This window comes from Lampetra planeri, chromosome 4, assembly GCF_965212315.1.
Source record: "Lampetra planeri chromosome 4, kcLamPlan1.2.h2, whole genome shotgun sequence".
Taxonomy (NCBI): domain Eukaryota; kingdom Metazoa; phylum Chordata; class Hyperoartia; order Petromyzontiformes; family Petromyzontidae; genus Lampetra; species Lampetra planeri.
In genome coordinates, this window is record NC_136110.1 from 2,808,312 (window position 1) to 2,824,575 (window position 16,264).

The 16,264-nt window shown below is 46.0% G+C and overlaps 1 protein-coding gene across 2 annotated transcripts in view; it reads left to right on the forward strand.

Annotated features, from left to right (window-relative positions):
- Positions 1-15,919, forward strand: part of FAM184A (family with sequence similarity 184 member A) — a 49,545-nt gene extending 33,626 nt beyond the window's left edge. The window contains exons 8-21 of one of the 2 annotated variants that reach the window (XM_078593017.1): positions 280-486; positions 2,463-2,582; positions 3,228-3,389; positions 4,031-4,152; positions 4,791-4,941; positions 6,044-6,256; positions 6,595-6,748; positions 7,391-7,518; positions 8,739-8,923; positions 9,182-9,328; positions 10,124-10,241; positions 10,364-10,468; positions 10,875-11,137; positions 11,680-15,919. In XM_078593017.1, coding sequence (XP_078449143.1) covers positions 280-486; positions 2,463-2,582; positions 3,228-3,389; positions 4,031-4,152; positions 4,791-4,941; positions 6,044-6,256; positions 6,595-6,748; positions 7,391-7,518; positions 8,739-8,923; positions 9,182-9,328; positions 10,124-10,241; positions 10,364-10,468; positions 10,875-11,137; positions 11,680-11,746 — 2,142 coding nt within the window. In that variant the 3' untranslated portion in view covers positions 11,747-15,919. The remainder of the gene's footprint in view (positions 1-279; positions 487-2,462; positions 2,583-3,227; positions 3,390-4,030; positions 4,153-4,790; positions 4,942-6,043; positions 6,257-6,594; positions 6,749-7,390; positions 7,519-8,738; positions 8,924-9,181; positions 9,329-10,123; positions 10,242-10,363; positions 10,469-10,874; positions 11,138-11,679) is intronic. The other variant, XM_078593016.1, reaches the window with a different exon arrangement.
- Positions 15,920-16,264: the final 345 nt, after the last annotated feature.

Here is a 16,264-nt window from a genome sequence, read left to right on the forward strand (position 1 = left end):
CATCATCATAAATAATTGCGGAGGCGACGAATGCCTGGTTATGCCAACTAGAGCGTCCACCTCTCACTGTGTTTGTAGAAGGCATACACGAACCTTCCATGAAATTCCAGCACCCTCCACATTTACAGGTATTCCTACGCTGGAATATTACCTTCAAACAATACAAAAACTGACTTTGTTCGAATGATGCAAGGGCACAAGAAAATGTATCCGACCGACAATGCCAATTCGCTACCCCCCATCCGTGCATTGTTTCTCCGACCACCGACGGACGTTCAGACGTTGCATTCGCTGGAGAGCGAAAAGCGTCTGCTGAGCGAGCAGCACGAGCGGGAGCTGGCGCGCGCACGTGAGGCCGCGGCGGAGGAGCGGCGCGCCCTGGAGGAGCGGCACCGCGCCGACACGGACGCCGCCGCGCTACGGCACCGGCAGCTCGCTGATGAGGCGCGCTCTGCCGCCGAGGGCGCTACTCGTGCCCTCCGACAGGTGAGCTTGCCGACCGTCGCTACGCCTGGCCGATGCGACATTACAGCAGACATCTTGATATGCAAATTCTTTTGTCAAGGCGCCCTTCCCCCCTTCCAACCCAGCTTAAATATACGCTCCAAGCGTGGTGTTGTTTCATTCAGACGCTGTCTCCCCGACAGACCTGGTCTTCACCTGAGGGACGGCTGCTTTCGTTGTGGCCGAAACGTCGGGATAATTATTTTATGTTTTATTTTTATTATTTTATTAATTTCTTTCTACGTGACTTTACCGAAAGAACCAAGAAGAGGAGCACTTCATCACCTTTATCATTGTAATCATCATCAATCGTGGTTAACCCACCGCTGGATGAAGGCCTCTTGAAGCTGTCCCCATCTCCTTTTTTTTTCTTTCCCGTTGCCCCGCACCTCCGATTAGCGTGGTTGGCTAAGTACGGCGCGAGAGATGTTCAACATACATACATGCATCATTCGCAGGTCTGCGATATAGGAGTTCATCTATCACAGACAGCTTCACGTAGCCATCTTGCTGTACTGCCACATGCTGGCCAGCTCGTCAACCACCGACCCTTGCAAACAAAATTAAAACAAATTTCTGGTGATAATGTGTAGGCAGTGATGCACAAGCACACATAACAAAAATACGCAACATAGTTGTCAACAATGGTGCCTTAAAATAAAAATATATGTAATCGGTGACATTTCAGGCAATTGCCCTTCTTCAAAGCACATGCCTCCAAAGCACTGGGTCACAGGAGTGCGCCACTCTGTCTAGTCGAGAGCAACATCACCATCCCCGCCACGCTGTGACCTTCCCAGAGGAGCTTTTAAAAGTTTTCCACGTTCTTTTTTCTTTTAAGTTACAATTACGTGTTCGATTTGTTTACATGTATCGTTAAGTTCATGTGACGAGATCACAATAGAATTGTTGTGTAAGGTTTGTTTCGGTCAGAGGCATTTCATTTTATTTAATCAACACTGGGTCGCCCGTGTGTATTTCTGAGCTGCATTGTTGAATGTTACCCTGGATTGCCTCGCTCGTGCGCTGTCCCGCAGATGTCACCTACCCAACAAAGTCACCTGTCCTCACACGGCAATGCTCTGTGTTGCACTAAGTGCCGACTGCTGTGCTCCGGTTTTAGAACGTGTTATTTGACTGCCACAGTCTCAAAACAGGATACAAATTTAACCCTCTTGCCTCTTCCATTGAAGGAGCCACCGTGGTATAGATACCAACACACTGCACTCACAGTCTATAAGTACCAAGGTCATGGTCCAGGTCGTTAAAACCATGTGCGACTTTATTTGCATAAAACAGTTATATTAATGTATTTGGGAATGCCTCTCTGGGCATCGATAATATATTCCAGCATGATCTTGCAATTGGGTGATGAGTCACATTCTATGTTTCTACTTTTACATTTGGAGAGAAACCAAAGTACCCAGAGAAAACCCACTCTGCATACGAGGGGATAACACTACAAGGTCCACACGGTTCACTGCAGTAACATGAAACTGCCCATAGGTGAAATAACACTCAGAGGAAGCGGGATATGTAATGTTACGTGAGCACTGCGTTTAAGATGCACCCTAACTTTATAAGAGGAATCTGATCATCAGATTTGTTTTTATCTGCCAGGCCACACGAAGTTGCCAGGGCTCAATGAGGTATGCGAGTGTTAGCGCGCTGCGCTATGAACCTGGCGACCCGGGTTCGATTCCCGCTCACGGCCAACACCAGTGACGATTATCTCAACTGGTCCCGGGCCTCCCCTAGGTCGACTCAGCCTCAAATGAGTACCTGGTGCGATGTGTAAACATCGTCACAAGGGAGACAAAGGCGACCGGGCGTGGTGCTGGCCACCCACCCCCTCGTGTGCCGTGCCGGCCTTCATAGGTGCTCGCTAACAGTACTTGCCCCTACAGTCTGTTAAGGCTAAATGGGGGACCTTTGTCTTTGTTTCCATGCTTGTGAAGGAATTGGAGGAGAAGATGGATCAGCTCAGGCAGCAGCTGGACACAGAGAGAGCCCAACTTCAGGAGCAGACCAGCGTGCACGAGCAGCTCACTGCTAAACTGCAGTCTGCCAACCAGGAGGTGAGTACGGTGCTCTGCAATGGTTTGAAAACAAATTAAGTATCGATTTAATAATACAAACTAATGGAAGCTTCTACTTATGAGTTATGTTGCATGGTTTTTATTAATAGATGAAGGATATTGATCAGGACACCTGCCCAAGTCTTCACAATGTTCAGCAATCCGAAGAAGACCAGAGTTATCTTCATTATTCACCTCATGTCTCTTGTCATATGACAACCTTAGACTTGTCAACCCTCCCAATTTAAGCGGCAGGATTATGATTGTTAAATACTTCAGAGGACAGCACTACCAAAGCAAAAATTGCATCAAAGAAAATTCTGTTTTCAAAAAATGTATGAAGTGCTACGATTTAGCTTTGAAAATCGGAATGCTGTAAAAGTGTAAAAATATTTACATCCTACCTCTTAAATTTGTAGGGCTGGTAAGTCTGCAAACTGTGCCACTCGTGTCTAGTGCAGGCCCATTTATTTTTTTTATTTTACTCTGTGATCTTGCTGACGTTTTTCTTGGTGGTGTCGGCATCGGAAGCACGTGTGAGCTAAGCACGATCGTGGTACCCTCGGGCACCACCCCCTTCCCGCTGACCTCCGACCCCTCGACTCCCCGATTCCCCCCCCCACCCCCATGCTTGTTTGGGAGCAGGTGTCACGGCTGGAGGAACTGGTGCGCTCCGGCGAGCAGGGCCTGGGCTCAGCCACGTCCCACATCGCCGGGCTACGCGACACCGCTGAGAAGCTGCAGCGCGAGCTGGACGCCGCTCGCACGCAGCTGCACAACTCACGAGCCACGGCCGCCACCCTCCAGGTGTCGAGTGACCCTCGACCTCTCCGCCCCTCCTCTCCCGCCACACGAAGAGGGGGTTGCTTTCTCGCCTCGTTTATTTTTCAAAACGTTAACGGGAATTGCGCTGTTATTAATAGGCATGTGGGATGGAGCGGCTGTGTACTGATTAATGCTTTGTGCTATGAATCCGGCAACCTGAGTTTGAGTACCAGCCATAGCTAACATCAGTGATGAGTGATATCTGAAACGGTCCTGCCCCCACCATGTCCTTCACCAGCCTGCACTGAACAGGATGGTGAAGTCCGTAAACCACTCCCCATGACCAACACATTGTGGGAAGGCCTTCATCCAGCAGTAGATTGACAAAGGACAGTTTGGGTCAATCGTTACATTCTGACTAACTCCTTCGGTCAGCACGTCATCAAATTTTCTCAGGGAATTAAATATTTACGTTTTAACAGGAATGATCCTGGTTGATGACACCACAAAATACCTTGGAAGTCATTTCAATTGGTCTCTTATGAAATTGTTATGCCCTTTGCAGTATGGTTTTCTTGAATACAGGAACTTATATGTTCTGGCTTAGTGCTGTGCATTAGTCCTCTGTAATACCCAACAAAACTCTTGTCTAAATTCCAATTTGTGTGTTTGTGTATGTGCAGAAAAAGAATGATGAGCAGAAGCAGGAGCATCAGACCAAGGTCTCCACACTACAGGAGGACACGAAGATCAAGCTGGAGCAGGTGACTCGTGACTTGGAGCAGAAATGGGAGGCGACTTTGAGGTAAGAATACAGGTCTGATGCATATTTAACACATTTTAAAAAACTATCCGCATACATGGATTATGTAACACTCTCCAACGTGTTTGTCTTCGAAAGTGTTTTAATTAGACGTATGTTTATTTATTTTAGATTTTTCTTGGTAAGAGTATGGTTTTTATTTGCTCCGTATGTGTGTGGTTGTTGGGCTTCTTTCGCGTGTATATTTGGTCCTTATGTATAATTAATGCACAGTGTTGTGGGATGCTGTTGGTGTGAATGACGCTATATAAAATGAAAGTATATTATTATTGATCCCAAAGTCGACAACACGGCCAAAGCATTGCCTGTCAACTATTATTATCTTACCAGGTAAGGCCCACTGAGCTTCATAGCTTTTTTTCAGATGAGTGACCTGGCCACAAATGATAGCTCAAGAAAAGTGGCTTATCACGTGGAAATTTGTAGCAGTAGCAATATACTCTGAACGCACATTGATTCTAAACGTGTAGAGAAAAACCGGAGGATCCGGAGAAAAATCACCATGACCACGGGGAGGACGTGCAAACTCCAAATATAGCTGCGTCGGGCGAGGCAGATAACATCTCGCCACCGCGGCACCCCTTGCGATCGGCGCTGCCGCGTCGTGCGCGTCCCTCCAGGTCCAAGTGCGAGCGGCTGCGCGAGGAGCTGCAGGCGCAGCACGCGCAGAGCAAGCGCACGGCGCTGGAGCAGCTGAGCCAGGTCAAGGACCAGGAGCTGGCGGCCACGCGCGACGGCTGGCAGCGCAAGATCCAGGACCTTCTTGACCAGGTGACGAACGGGCGACTTGCCTGTACGTACAATAGAATAATTTAAGCATGCAGGTGGGTAGTTTCATTGCTATCGGGGTGTTCTTATAGGTGTGCGATTGTTATTATATTCACATGAAGGTAATTGTGCTTTTGCGGCCGTCTGGAACGCTCTTCCTTTGGATATTAGGAAGCCAGTGGAGTTATGCACTTTTAAAATCTAGATTGAAAACAAATTTCTTTAGAACTGCTTTTTGTGTTTAGTGTCGTTGTCCTTCCCCCGTACCTCCGATTAGCACGGTTGGCTACATACGGTGCGAAAGAAGTTCAACATACATACATATAGGATACGGGAGTTATAAATGCCCGCGATGGATGGAGTGCGGATGACAGCGTTCAGTGTTTTCTTGCTTGTATTTATTACACCTGCTTTGAGATGGTTTTGAAATATTTTCAGCAGATCATTTTGGACTGATTTCCTCCCCTTTCACTGCTGTATACTTAGAATGAGAAACATCCCAATTTGAGAAGTGAGGGCCGAACTGGTGATATCGATAGCTGGTAACGTTTTAACAAAATACAGGTATGCATCAATTTCAAATAAATATAGTCCCGGTTGAACAAAGTAAAATTGTGTTTAATTGCTTATTTGCTGTTGCTGACAATAGTGCAAAGCAGTGACATGTTTTCCTTCCGATGCATAGAGAAAATCTCTAGGGGAAAGCTTGCAGAAGGCGATTGCCAACGTAAGTGAGGACGGTGGGCATGGGAGAGGCATGTGCATGGGCAATGCATCATGAGCAAGCCTGCATGACCATACATTGTACAAAGCAGGTTCATTCACAGTCATGGATTTGATGTGCCTACAATTGCATGGATTGCATATGATATCATCTTCTTGGTTTTTTCGGTAAAGTCACGATATGTTTATTTGCACTTCAAGCATGCCGTTCATGTGTCTGTTCTTGTTTGTGCTACTATTATTAGCGATGGGTTTTACTTACATTTATTACAAATGTTTTGGTCCGCCCGTTCGATCGTTTGAGAATTTCCCATCGGCCCCGTGAGGTGAGCAACCTAGGACCGACATTCACGCGCGCAACATGGCTCATTACTTCCGACAGATCTCGCTGCTCAAGCAGAACCTGGAGCTGCAGCTGACGCAGTCGCAGGACTCGCTGCAGCGCCTGCAGGCGCAGTACGGCCTGGAGAGGGAACGCACGCGCGAGCACCTTGCCGACGCCCAGCGCGACTACGAGGAGCGTGTGGCCGCCATCGAGGAGCGACACCGGGCAGTCGCGCAGGCCGCGGAGGCCCAGAGATTGCACAAAAATGCCGTGAGTCTCGTCCCTGCGTAAAACGAGTTTATTGGCCCGGGTGCGCGTCCTGCGTTTGAATGTTGCACAGTAGTTGCCACCTGGAAATCCAAGGTGTAGCATGGTTGGGTATGGGCTCCTGGTGCAAGGCATTACATGCACCCCCCCCTTTCCCACCCAATCGAATTTTTTTCACTCTTCATAGCCTGGCTCCTGGGCCTCTTTGTCCCATAGGCCCCCGGTGCACAAGCACCGCCTGCACACTTAACGGCTAAACTACTGATCGGTCTGTTTACCGTGGCGCGTGCACGAACGTGGAACGAGGTGCATCCCTCGTGCGTGGCAACGGTCCGCTTCAGGAGCTGGAGGAGCGTCTGGGTCAGCAGCGCGAGGAGGCCCTGGCGGCACTGCGGATAGAGCATGGCACGGCGGTGGCAACCCTGCTCGATCGCACCCACGGCGAGCTCAGCGCGGAGCGGGAGCGCTGGCGGGAGAAGAAACAGAGGGAGCTGGGTATGCGGCGTGGATGTGCGATTTGTGCAGCTTATGTGCATGTGCACACACGTCCATCCACACATATATATACACAGACATACCTCATACAAGCAGACTTTACTCTGTGTAAATAAGAGGCAGTCATCAGCATCCATGATCATTTGAACACGTAGGCTTTTTAGCTTAGACGAAGAACTTCCCAATCCGTAGCTATGTTACAATCTATTGAGCACCTACACAAAGCATGTATACATATTTATTAGAGATTACACTGTGGTCTGTGCAATGATGTGGTCTATAACGAGAGTCACGTGGCCTGTTCCACAATATCCTCCTCTTCCCAGCCCTGACGCTCCAGGCAATGCCACATTGGTCACAGGCGCCATCTAGTGGCAGAGTGCTGCACATGGCCCTCTCAATATATCTCTTTCTCCTGCTTCTGCAGACAAGCGTATACTTACACCGTTAAAATAAAAATAAAAAATGTAACAGGCGACATTTTCGGGAAATGACTCTTCTTCTTAGAGCATAAAATGTATTACCTCCAAAGTGCTGGATTGCAGGTGTGCGCCAACTGGCCCAGCTAAATACTTTACACACGCAAAGTGTCCTGCTTCTTCGGTGTAAACGTCGCCATCGGGTGCTTGCGCCCCCCTATAGAGGCGCTGCGCGTGGAGCTGTCCCAGCAGCACGCGGCCAGCATGGAGCGGGCGGGGAGTGCGCACCAGCAGCAGCTGGCGGCCATCCGTCTCGAGCTGGAACAAGCGCGGACAGCTGCCCGCCTAAAGGTCAGCCTATGCCCTCTACCTCTCTCTCTCTCCGTGGGCTGCACCACATCTGCTTTGCGTGCCATGTGCATGATCGTCTCTGGTTATGAATAATGAGGGAGTGGCAGCCAAGGATTGGAACGCGTCCGAGTGCACGTCCACCAAGGAGGTGGAGTGCTGAAAGCAGTTCACGTGCAGGTTTCTACTGCTTTTCAGCCATCATTAATTCAGTGCTGGATGAAGGCTTTCCTAAGCCATCGCTAACTCATGACCATGCGATCTAACAATCCATCTAGCACCTTTCCCCGCACCCCCGATTAGCACGGTTGGCTATGTACGGTGCGAAAGAAGTTTAACATACATACATCCATACAGGTGCACGATGAATTGTTGCATCGCAGGATCGTCAAGAGGGGTTTCATAGTTATTGTTAATGTAACTACTTGGACTAAGTCGTGTGTGCATTTAGACGTATTACAGCTTCATGATAAATGGCCCCACCATTCCCAGCTCCATGTTCAGATAAACAATCCTTACGCACTAGAGATCACATTGGGTTGGTCAGAGTAATGGACGCGTCATACCCTTGCTGATCTTATATAATATACTATTAGTGTGAATCTAATGTAAATCTCTCTGCATACATCGATACGTTTGATTGAATGTGAAGGTGGCTCATGGGTCAGAGTGCTGCGCTGGTACGACTGGGTTCAAGTTGGGGTTCCAAACGTTGTGAGTTGATGCTTGCCTGAAAACAAATTAATTTTTAACTGCTTCTTGTGTTTAGTGTGTTCTTTCGCCGCACCTCCAATTAGCACGGTTGGCTACGAATGCACTTAGTATGCTCTTAGTTTGGTCACAGTGACTTAATAAGAATAACATGCCATCACATCAAATTTGGATCTGCAATTAATTTGGCTACATTTCAGCTCTGAGAATTACATATATTGGTTTGACTGTCGTTCATGATAAATGGCCCCACCATTCCTCATTTTGGCAGAGTGGGTGGGAAGGTAATTTGAAGGGATCTTGGAGGTTAGTCTGTAATATCCGCTTCTGTGGGCCGTTCTATAATAAAAAGGGTCGCACTGCTCTGCGGGAAATTTGAATTGATACTATGTCTCATGACATGACACTGATGGCACAATTAAATAGGGAAAGTGACAAGAATTGTCAGGATTTTACATGAATATCGACGTGTAGCATGGTCTGGCTCGTGATGCATGGACTGTCTCGCCCAGGAGGAGGAGCGCGCACGCCTGGCCGAGAGGCTGCGGGATGAGGGGCAAAAGCAGGAGCGGTTGTTGGCTCAGCTGGAGGCTGAGGTGGCTCGGCTGCGGGGTGACATTGCCAGCATTTCCAGGGAGCTGGAGCTCAAGGGGCAGGAGGTGCTGAAGATCAGGAGTGAAACTAACCAGCAGATCAGGTGAGAGTCGCACGGTTCTAAACCTTATTTTACGTCAATTCTATGCATGTATAACTTCTTTCACACATTACCTAGCCAACTGTGCTAATCAGAGGTGCGGGGGAAGGTCAAAAACTATGATAAGGAATGTTACATCGCAGAACCTTGAGAAATGTCAACTTCTTCTGGAGGTCTTCAATCAGCAGTGGATTGATCATGGCTTATGATAATGATTCATAATTTTCCTATAAGGTGCTTTAATCACTCAAACAAAATCAGGGTACAGGAGCAGGAGTTTGGCAGGAGGCTGGAGATGGAGATGAACCGGTTGAATGCGGAGCACCTGCGCAACAAGCAGAGCATGCTGGGAGACTTCAACCAGGCCCAGGAGCTGCTCAAAGACAAGATTTCTGTGTTAGAGATCGCGTGAGTGCCGATTTAGTGCTCACTCCTCCACGAACACACCTGAATGTTTAGACTGTAGAGTTTTTTGGCGGGGGTGGGGAGGTGTTAAGATTATGTTGATAACTTTTGTCAAAGGTCATGCAGTACGTGTGAATAGCTGTGATATGTGGATATACAGGAAGGCGCACTTGTTTGTTTTGCTTAATACAAAGGGATCTGTGAGCCACACACTGTGCCGAAGTGCGTTACGACCTTTGAAAGATTATTTTAAATCCTGATGCTGATTATAAACTTGATGCAATCCTGATTTTTTTTTTTACACGAGCTATTGTGGCATAATTTTATTATAAAGGGTTATTTATAGGCATGTTACATTCTGTCCCCTCTACAATTCAGGGAATTTTCCGAAATTGGCATCAAAATATAATTTATTTTGTTTGCCTTTCTAAAATCTACGGTTATATCAGTCGGTAGAATCTACAGTGGCACAAATATATACGATTTCAAATCATCGTGGTCTTATGCGTATGATCCGTTACATGATTCGTGGAGCGTATGAATCTATTTCAATGGATGAATGGCTTGGGCATATGTTGAGAAGATACAAAGAAGTTGGAATCAGGAAGGCTCTGCAAATGCCACCGGTGTCGGGCACAGGAGTAGAGGAGACTGAGATACGTGAGCCGGACTATGCGAGATAGACACGGACTCGAAGTATATGGAGAAGGAAAATCTAAGCAGCCGAGCCCACGCAGTGCGGAAATTAAACGTTTGGCTTCGAAGAAGCGGATGTGTTAATTGCTTGTGCGTGCACAGGATCGAGGAGGCACAGGAGCGGTACGAGCGGAGAGAACCTCGTCCTGAGGACCTGACGCTCATCTCGGAGCTGCGGGCATTTTTGTCCGACCGTGAGCTGCTGATCAAAAAACTTGTGGTGCGTTTGTGTGTCTATCTCCTGCGGTAATTTTCACAGTTATATATGCATATAAAAATATATAAAGCATCTGTTCTTCATCCCTGCATGTTATCGACCCCAGCAATGTTGAACTTCCACAGGAGGAGAAGAAGTTTTACCAGCTGGAGCTGGTGAACCGGGAAACGAACTTCAACAAGATGTTCAACGCTCACCCGACTGTTGGGGTTATCAATCCTCTCATGAAGGTCACTTCTTGGCATTTTCCTGTGCTACTCGCTTATTCGGATTTTAAGGAGTCAATACATGTGCTCATGGCTCAAAGTTGCTCAAATTAATCACTTTAATGTACTTAGTGACATAGGGAACAGTAGAACTGAATTTATTAAATGCCTTTCACAGCTTTTACCATCATTCTTCCACATGATTGTTTTGAGTGACTGGAATGCATTGCCTGTTCTCTGCAAATCTTCGACATTTATCAAACATTTGTTTTCGAAAAGTAGGTTGAATGAACGAAATCCCTTTGGCTTATGCTAACGCGTGAAAAAATGTAACATGTTTAATATGACACTCAAAGGCGGGGGGGGGGGGGCATTGTTGCCTGGAGGAGGCCGGATGTGCGAGTGGCGCCTTTCGCGTGTCGTCGTACAGCAAAAGAAGGGCTCGGAGAAGCTGCCCAACCGCTTCACGAGCGCGCCAAACCTGAGCCAGCTGGAGGCAGCGCACTCAAGCTTGGCGGCAGGCAACGCCGGCAACCAGGGCGGCGGTAGCATGCTGCAGACAGCCCTCTCCAATGGGCCCAGCCGGCTCAGCCCCATCCCCAGCCTGCCCACGCACGAGCGAGCGTTCCCGCTTGCGCGCCCGCTCCCTCCGCCCGCAGCCATGGTATCGGGCGACCACAAGAAGTCGCTCAGGTAAGTGCCCCAGAATGAGACCGATTGATGCAGCAGCATAGCGTGGATGGGGCAATGGGCCCCGATGCAGAGAATGAGATTGGCGGCCCCCTGTCTCATTTTTGCCCTCTTCGTAGCCCGGCACTTGGGCCCCTGCGGCTCGTGGGCTTCGGTGCAGTTGCACTGCCTGCACACTCAATAGCTACGCCACTGGATTGAAAGGATGTAAGGAACTAGAGGAAATGAAGGGAGAGGATAAGCATGTGTTTTCCTGGCCTTCTTTGTATCTCTGTCACCAGCTCTTCTGGTGCAGATGTTTCGCCTGCGGTGTTTTCTGGCCATATTTAAGATACAAAGGCCTTGTGTTGAATGCGAAAGTGCGATGATGGAATAAACTAGCTGCTGCTCTACGTGTGTGGTGTTGTGATATGTTAACCTTGATATTAAAAGTTGGTCCCTCCACGAGCCGGACTGCATGCATGCATTGCTCTGCCGTTAACTGCCTTTACCGTCCCCTGCCTCTAAACCCACCACGTGACCCCCTGCCCTTCCCCCCTCCCTAGATTCCGGGCGGTGCCCCCAGCGCTGCCTGTGTGCTGGGAGGCTGAGCCGAATTCCCCTGCATCCTGACCCTGCGCTTTGTTTGTCCGTTCTGAAGACGAGCTTGCACGTGTGCCCTGCACACCATTAACCTGGGCTCCCAGCCTCCATAACAAGCACTATTATATGTTTTGTAAAACCGCATTGGCAGTGATGGACAAGCACAAATAACAAAACAAACTCGAGATATTCGTCGACAAAACTGCCTTAAAGTGGGAAAAAATTACATTTTTGGCAATGACCCTTCTTCGTAGCAGAGTTGTTACGTAGCAGAGTTGCTGCGAAGAAGGGTCATTGCTTGAAATGTCACCTTTAAAGTGTGTTTTCCCTTTACAGGGCAGTTGAGTTTTTTGTTATTTCAACAAGCACTTGCTTTGCTCATCAAATTTAGTCAAACTCTGGAACAATTACAAGCATTTGACTATGAGTGTTCGTTCAAATGAAAGACACTCTTGCAATTCACGTATTTTTTTAAAGCATGTCTTCCATTCAGAGTTTCAATGACCCAATAAAAAGGTACATTTGAACGGGTCAATGTTAAACTGTGTTTTCTTAGAACCACCCCCTTAAGTTTCTGCCAAAAGAGGAAGCACTACAATATTTTATTTGCTTTCATGCCTGAGTGTGCATGTGCCTGTTTAAACATCAAAGTGATGTTTTACTGTGATTCGCATTATGTGAATTACATTTTCGAAGCTCATTCACCTTTTATTCCTTCATAAATTAACAGAGTATGAAGCTTGTAAATTATTATTTTAACGATCTGAATGATTTTTTTATGCTACTGTATTGAATGTTGTAACTTTGCACAAACGTTAGCTAGATCTGACCTATACACCTCTTTTTGGGTTGGGTTTTTTAAAACAAAAAATTATTTGACTACCCCAAAACACATTACACTCTACTATGGTATGCAAAAGTGCCTGTTTGGGAGTTTGTTAATGCATGTGGTTTGATAATTGCTTTTTCAATAAACTGCAAGGGCATGAACAGCTTGCAAGGTGTGGCTGGTGTATTTTTTCCCCCTCATTGGTTTTAAGGTGACAATTTTAACTCTTGCTCGGTCTTCTACTCATTGCACAAGTTAATATCGATTAATCATGTCGTGGTGTGTAACACTATACCGTCGTCATGCTAACAGGCTACAAAGCTATGTTTAAAATATATATATATATTGTTTTTAACTGGAACGTGCTGTGTTGGTGCATACACGTGGACTGTCTTTACTGCCCTTTTTTTTAGCTCCATCCCGGATGAGGCCGCTCTGGAGGTTGGATGTGACCCGCAGCGCGAGGAGTGGTTTACACGTTATTTCTCCTTCTGAACAGTGCGCCCACCAGCTGCCGCTCAGCATCAGCGGGGATTTTCCACTTTTTTCTACGTGGTTTAATCCCCAAGCATGAATTACAACAGCGTTCATCGAGGGCTGTAAATTGTGTATAAAAAAAACCTAAAGATGCGTTGACAAATGTGTTAATATAATACAATTGTCATTTTGCTAATATGTGCAGTGTTACGCTCAAGTAAATAGAATTAGTATTGTTACAGGATGTGTATGTTTAAAAAAATGTACATAATGCTGTATTGAAAACCTTAAAGGACTTTATCCGTTGCCAGACAGTATTATTGCTTCGTCGATCATTGTAATGTATGTGTGTTTAATCTAACCACTTGAAACAACAATAATGCATACAAAATACTTATATTTATAAAACACTGTAATATTTGGTGCATGGACACATGCAGATGTCATTGTGTATTGTATGATGCCCAGGGATTAATATCAGCCAGGTATATCTGGGTCAGCGACCCAGGAGATGATTCTGCGTATGCATCCTGTGTATGCATCCTGTAGCCGTGAATACTAGCCTGTCACGTAACCACTCCAGTCTACAAACGACCCAGACAATATTCAGTGAGAAAAAATGTACATAATGCTGTAATATAGTATTCGGTGGGAAATGTAGTCCTGCTGATGCCTTAAGTCATGTATTTTCCTAGTTTGAATTCAGCACAACTCAGATGTAAGCTGGTCCCTCTGCATCTACGTTAGGTGATCCACATGGAGATGGGTATCTGACATCAGTTTATTTCCAATATAGTATACACACTACGGTACACTTCACAGAAGTTCCTAGACTGTTTGATTTTGATGCTATATCTCCAATGCTTTGTACAACTGACATTTAATATTTTCTTAACATAGAATGTTCGAAATAATGTTTTGCTGTGAACTAATATAGAATGTTAACTATGCAGTGGTAGTAATTTAAATGCTTGACGTTTGCACATTATTAGGTGGGTGCTCTCAATTGAATGCCATAGCAAATACTTCTTGTTGCATTTGATGCTTTGTATGGAAGAGAAGACAAGCGTGCTACTGCCAAGTCTACTGACTATGAAATTGAATGTTAATGCATAAAAAGATCAACAGGAAAGCGATGTTGTAAACAGGCCTGTACGCAGTGTACCTCCATAACCACGTGTACTGTAGGTGTAGCAAACATACTTGTCTGGTTTGCGTTCCTTTGAAACCACTGTGCTATGCTGTTCCACAAGGATCCATCCTTGGCCCCCTCTGCGTTCAATACATCTCCTCCCGCTTGGCAAAATCATTTCCAGTTCTTTACGTCGACCATCAACATCCAGCTCAACATCGCCACCGACTCCACGAACCCTTTGTGAACAACACTGCTCATTGAGAAGTTGGCAAAGCATCCCAATGCTAAACTCATGGAAAAGATAATTGGTTCTTTACCCTTCTATCTGGCAACAAAACTGACACCTTTTTTTTTTGTCAGTTTTGTTGCCAGATAGAAGGGTAAAGAACCAATTATCATATTTTTACTGGCAAATGAGGTTCCCATAGTCATGGAAAAGAGTTGAGAATCAGTGAGGCTGTCGTGGCAACATATAAACAATACATTTATTTGCCTCATATGGCATCCACGACACAACACGTGGACTGATGTTTATATACAGGTCTGGAGATATGCAATTTGAGATTGACCATGTTATGAATGTGGAAAACTGAAAATCGTCTGGTCACGGGGTTGGTCTGTTGGCAGTCGTGGCCAATACTTCACTCCTAGTCCACACCTGGATCGCAAGAAGATTTGTTTGTTGATCTCAAGATCAAATTAGAACAATAACATCGGCATTTAATAGAGGCGTGGGTCTTACATGGTAAAATAAAACAAAAATAGTGTCGTGGCTTTGGCTACATGGGCGACAATATTTTCCTTATAGGCGGGCACGTGACTCGCAGGTCAGAGTCACGTGGTGTGCTGAAGGTTGAGATGCACGCGGACCTCGGATATTTGAATTCTAATCGATAACCAACCGTTGTTAAAAGAACCCCAAAAAATCACACATTCAGCTTAAGTAACATAAATCTCGAGTTAATGCCAGAATGCATTTTCGTGTGTTGTATTGTTGGCTGTGTTTAAATGTTCAGTTACTATAGAAAATCATAGTTAATGAGCGGTTGGAATGTTGCGTAAAGCTAAATGTTTAATGATCGCATAAAGTAGCTTTGCTCGTTTACTGAAAAGGTTTTTTGCCATTGTAATTGTTGACCATAGCTTCCTAGTGAATCGATTATCTGAACCGGTCCTGGTTCTCCCCTAGGTCGACTTAGCCCCAAATGAGTACCTGGTGTGCTGTGGTATAAGCATCGCCACTGGGGAGACAAAGGCGGCCGGGCGTGGTGCTGGCCACCCACCCCCTCGTGTGCCGTGTCGCCCATCATAGGTGCTACTCGCTAAAAGCACTTGCCCGAACAGTCTGTTACAGGCTATACGGGGGATCATTGTATTTGGTGTATTGGCCACCAATGATATATTGTGTTATTAATTGGATTTTTGCTCAATTCTACGATAATAAATGCGATGTATATATACTACTATCTCGTTGCCACAAGTGGACACGTGTATTCAATGAATAAGTGCACACTTTGTATATATTGTTCTGTGTATACAATTCCCCGGCATGGTATGTTTGGATGTCAATAAAATCGAATTGTTTTCGTGAATGTTTTTGGTGTGGCCAATCAAGTAATGTTATTACATCAAATTCGACTGCTCTTTTAGTCCAAACTCGTCTGTGTCTCCCCAGATAGAATTACCGTACATAAAGGAACCTGTAAATGACTTTGCATTTATAACTGCTGTAATCTCGGGCAAAAATAAAACGTTGAACGATTGTTTGGTACTGAACTCAATAGAATATACATACAGATTAATACTAACAACCCAGTTAATGTACATAACTAAACTTGCCTGAGTTTAAAGAGGAAATGCAGTACTGTAATATACAATACCTGTCAACCCTTTATCAGTGCCGACCTTATTATACCAATTCAGACCGTATTGGTCACCCGGTGCCCTTATTAATCTCAACGTTCATCCTACAAAGTCCCATCACAAGGGAGAAACACAAATATATGTTTTGTTGCCCGTATTGAAAAGTCTATGCCGTATGGACATGACAACTAAATTTCCATGTAAAATAATACGGGGTAAACCGTAGGGGTTGACAGGTATGGCA